This window comes from Pteropus vampyrus, unplaced genomic scaffold (assembly GCF_000151845.1).
Source record: "Pteropus vampyrus isolate Shadow unplaced genomic scaffold, Pvam_2.0 Scaffold250, whole genome shotgun sequence".
NCBI classification, from domain to species: domain Eukaryota; kingdom Metazoa; phylum Chordata; class Mammalia; order Chiroptera; family Pteropodidae; genus Pteropus; species Pteropus vampyrus.
The window spans coordinates 1130631-1135443 of record NW_011889031.1 but is presented as its reverse complement, the minus strand read 5'-3'; the positions used below and the strand labels follow the sequence as shown (position 1 = coordinate 1135443).

Sequence of the window (4813 nt, the reverse complement as noted above, 5' to 3'; positions counted from 1 at the left end):
CAAAAAGAGAAGAAAGAAGGGGAAAGGGAAAGACAAGGTCAGGGCAGGGGAGGGGAGGGGAGGGAGGAAGAAAACATAAGAAAAAAGGGAAACTCAGAGTGGAAAATGTAACTGGTATTTCCGTGTGTCCCCAGGTGAAGCTCAAAGGGCCACCACCTCAGTGGAAGTCTGCTGTTTAAAATCCCACGAATATGATTCCATCTTATAAAGGAAGGAAATTCTGACACACGCTACATGAATCTCAAACACACTTTGCTAAGTGAGAGAAGGCAGACACTCAAGGACAGAGACCGTACGGTTCCACTGATAAGTACCTAGAATAGACAAATCCATAGGAACAGGAAGTGGAGTAGTGGGTGCTGGGGGTCGGGGAAGAGGGGGGATGAGAAGGTGCTTAATGGGTACGGAGTGAGTTTCAATTTGGGACGATGATACAGTTCTGGAGATGGATGATGGTGCTGGGTGAACAACAGCATGAATGTATCAAATGCCACCGAAATGTACACTCAAAAGTGGTTAAATGTAAACTTTCTGTTGTGTGTATCTCACCGCAATTAAAGAAAAAAAAGAAACTTTATCACAGTGCACTGAGAAAACGTCAGGGAGATCTCCCTGTTTCTGTTCGGGCTCTGGTTGGAAGCAGAATGATCCTCTAATGACAATTGTGTAACCACCGGCCCCGTCTCATGTGAAACAGGTATGAAATCGAACTGGGTGGCCAAGGCACGCCCAAGATGAGAACTCGATGGACTGGCTGTTGGACTAGTGATATCCCAGGGCTTCTGTCCAAAGCAAAGTTCTCCGTCTCTGGAGAGACACGCCATTCAACTCAGATATCACAGAGGAAATCTTGAATGAGCTCATAATCCAAAGTTGCAAAATTTACAAGGGAACGAGGCACATGGCACATGCCCCCAGATATAAGACTGGACAAGACTGGACGTCCCTATCCCACCCCGCCCCACAATAACTTTTGCATAGAACTGTCAGAGAAAAATGATCATCCGAGATCTTTTTTGAAAAATTATGATCAAATGCACACATCGTAACGTGCACCATCTTAACTATTTTAAGTGTACTGTTCTGTAGTCTTGAGTATATTCACGTATTGTGCAACCAACCCCTGGAACGTTTTCATCTCGCAAAGCTGAACCTCTTTACCCATTAAACAGGAACTCCCCATTCCCCTCTCTTCCCGACCCCTGGCCACCACATTCTACTCCCTGTTTCTACGAATCGTGTGTGTAGTGCTTTAGATACCTCACACATAACATCCTGTCGGTTCTGTTTCTCTGGAAAACCCTGGCTAGTAACACACCATGCTGTTTTCCACGGTAGACACATCATCTCCTCCGACAGTGCCCAAGGCTTCCGATTTCTCTATATCCTCTCAGACACAATTTCCTGGGCGTTTGGGTGGGCTTTTTCGCTTTGTTTTTTGTATAGCAGTCATCCCGGTGGGGGTGAGGTGCTATCTCGTGGTGGATTGGATTCGCATTTCCCCAATGATTAGTGACATTGAGCATCTTTCCAAACATACGTCACGTATGTGTATATCCACTATGGAGAAATGTCTACTCAGGTCCTTTCTCCATTTTTTAATCAGTGCATTTGTATTTTATTGTTGTTAAACTGTAAAAGTTCTTTATACATTCTGGCTATTAACCTTTTATCAGATTTACGGTTTGCAAATGTTTTCTCCCGCCCCATAGGTTGACTCTGTCGATTGTGTCCTTCGATGTACAGAAGTTTTAAATTTTGATGTGGTCTAAATTATCTATTTTTACTTTTATTGCTTGAGCTTTTGCCGTCACATCCAAGAAAGCATTGCCAAATCCAATGTCATAAAGCATTTCCCCCAAGAGCTTTATGGTTTTAGGTCCATGATTTAATTCGAGTTAGTTTTTGCATAATGTGTAAGGTCGGGGTCCAACCTCATTCTTTTGCATGTGACTATCTGGTTTTCACAGCACTGTTTGTTGAAAAGATTGTGGCGAAATATTTATGTCAGAAGAGCTTTTGTGTATAAACACAACTATTCACAACTGTTTGATTTTTGGTAATGATTAATTAATTTTTAAGCAACCAGCTTTCATCTGAACATTCACTGACTACTTCCACAGCTAAAAATAGCAAGCTGTGAATTTCATAATTTTAGATTTTCCCAAACGTTTAAACATAGATTGCAAATGTAATCAATGGACTTTTCACAAAGTCTAGTATCTCTGATTCCTTTAAATGTGCCTTGAGTAAAGGGATTAAGAAGTACAAATTGCCAGTTGTAAGACTGTAAAGTACAGCATAGGGAATATAGCTAGTCATATTGTAATAGCTATGTTGTTTGATATCATACGGGTACTAGATTTACTGGGTCTAGATCACTTCGTAAGTTATATAAATGTCTAATCACTATGTTGTACACCTGAAACTACTAAAGAGTGTAGGTCAACTATAATTGGAAAAAAAAAAAACTTAAAAAAAAATATCGGTACCTGGAGGGGGAAAAAATGCCTCGAATAAAAGAAAACCAGTAATACAATCTCGATGATATTTTTCACAAGTCTAATATAATAGATTCTCACGAATGCTTTAAATATCATCAAAGATGGACAAATAGGGATGCACTGATTATATAACAGATTCTCACGAATGCTTTAAATATCATCAAAGATAGACAAATAGGGATACACTGATTATTACATCGATCAGTTCCCTTACATTAAACTGGTTACAAAGTGCCAGCATCGTGGATACGAATGTATTCCTTCTATACCTGTATTTCGATGAAGATTTTGATTTAACTCTCCTGATACTTCCTCTTACCTGTGGTTGTTCTTACCTAGAAGAGAGTTAGGCTTCGCTCATCCACCAGGTGAGGTTGAGTTAGCAGTCTGAGGGTTGACGGTCGATGGCCCTGGAGTCTCTTCCAAATTGATTCTCACCAGGCCCAGTACAAGACCGTTTTGTTTTGTTTTGTTTTTTTATTAGATGGGTCATGATCACATGACTTAGAGAGTCAATGACAGTGATCTGAAGTTATCTCCCATAGCCGTTTGCTCAGAGTGTCATGTCTTTATAGTAGTCTGGAATAGATGTTCAAAGAGTCATATCATTTGAACGGGCTGGGAGGTGAGATGATTGAGCAGCTGTTTGTCCTGGGGCCTCTCCGTGCAATGCGGGGGATGCTGATCCTTCATTACGCACCCAGAGTGAGCCCGTGCTTGCTCTGCTTGTCCTGGGGAGGCCGTGCTGCCGTCTCCTTAGCATGAAGCTCAGCTTCTAACTCTCTGACCGCCTTTGCCGACTGATGAGAGTCGTGGGGAGGCCCTGGCAGGAAGCTAGGAGGCAGGCAGTGGGACAAGGGACTTTTTTTTTTCCCACCTCCAGCTCTACTCTGCATCTCTCAGCAACCCCAGGGCAGCAATGGTTATTTAGGGCACTTTCAGCATCGGTCAGCTGCACAGCTTTGCCAGAGACATTTCCGGCCCCTTTGGACATCGGTATGATCTGTCCATGTTCTCTTGGAAGTCAGAGCACCAGCTGCCTGCAGCCCCTTCCAGAGAGGTCTGTGTTCTACCCGGCAGGGGCCATTCTTCTGAGTCCTACAGTCCCTGGGGGTTTGAGCTGCTTCTGGTAACTAACACCTCTACTATCTCAGGGATCGCATTTTGCCCTTCTGGCCTCATGGCATTTGTGTAACCAATTCCCTTTAATAAACTCCCTGTATTTGAAACATCTGGAGTGGCTTCTGTTGTCTTCAGCAGACGCAGAAACCGGATCTCTTTCAGTTCAATTGAAAGCTTTTGGTCAATTATGAACTCGAAATTTGCCTTTCTAATAAAGATTAAGACCTACGATATTGACAACTATAAAAGGAACATCACATGTCTAAAGACATTTTTTTAAGGATGAGAAATAAGAAAGACCGAGGCCTTATTAAAAGACCAGGCAAAGTTGGAAAAGAATAAAATAGAACTTCTGGAAGGAATGAAACACACATGAGAATCAAATAATGATTGAAATGAAAAACTTGTCAGGGGAGTCAAACAGCAAATTAGAAACAGCCAAAGGGAGAATTCATGAACTGGAAGACGTACCTCAGTATATTACCCAGAAGGCACCACAGAGAGACCAATTGATGAAAAATTGAAGGAGAAATTAAAAGACATGGAAGGTAGAATTAAAAATTCCAATGAACTTCTAGAAGAAAATGTAGAGATGGGGGAGAAGCAACACTCAAGAAGATAATAGCTGTACAACACTTTCAGAACTGACGAAAGACATGAATTCTTAGATATGAGAAGCACGACGTGTTCTGGGCAGGATAAAAGCAAACGCACACCCAGACATATTCTGGTGTTTTTTAGGGCACTCTCAGCACCAGCCAGTTGCACAGCCTTGCCAGAGAGACTACCAGCCCCCCTGGACAGAGGAACAGCCCCCCATTAACCATGCTCTCTTGGAAGTCAGAGCACCAGCTTCCTGGAGCCCCTTCCCTAAGGTCTGGGTTCTGCAGGACACCAGAGACCATGAGAAGGCTTTTTTTTTTTTTTAAAGCCAAGGGGTGGAAAACTTGCCAAGGACGGAAAGACAATTAGACTGACACCTCCCTCGTCGACAACAATGGTGCAAGCCAGAAATCCGAAGTCTCCGATGTGCTGAAGAAGTAACTGTGAACCCTGACTCGGATACAAGCCCATGCCACCTCTAAAGAATGAAGACAAAATAAAGACACTTCCAGACAAATAAAAACCGAACAATGTTTGTACTATCAGTACCACCCTGGAAGAATTACTGAAGAATGGGATGCACG

The 4813-nt window shown here is 42.6% G+C and overlaps 1 protein-coding gene across 1 annotated transcript in view; it reads left to right on the top strand.

Annotated features, from left to right (window-relative positions):
• Positions 1 to 208, top strand: part of FGF21 (fibroblast growth factor 21) — a 5228-nt gene extending 5020 nt beyond the window's left edge. Inside the window, exon 3 of the mRNA XM_011374624.2 lies at positions 135 to 208. Within this exon, the coding sequence (XP_011372926.1) occupies positions 135 to 208 (74 nt within the window). The remainder of the gene's footprint in view (positions 1 to 134) is intronic.
• The last annotated feature ends 4605 nt before the right edge of the window (positions 209 to 4813 follow it).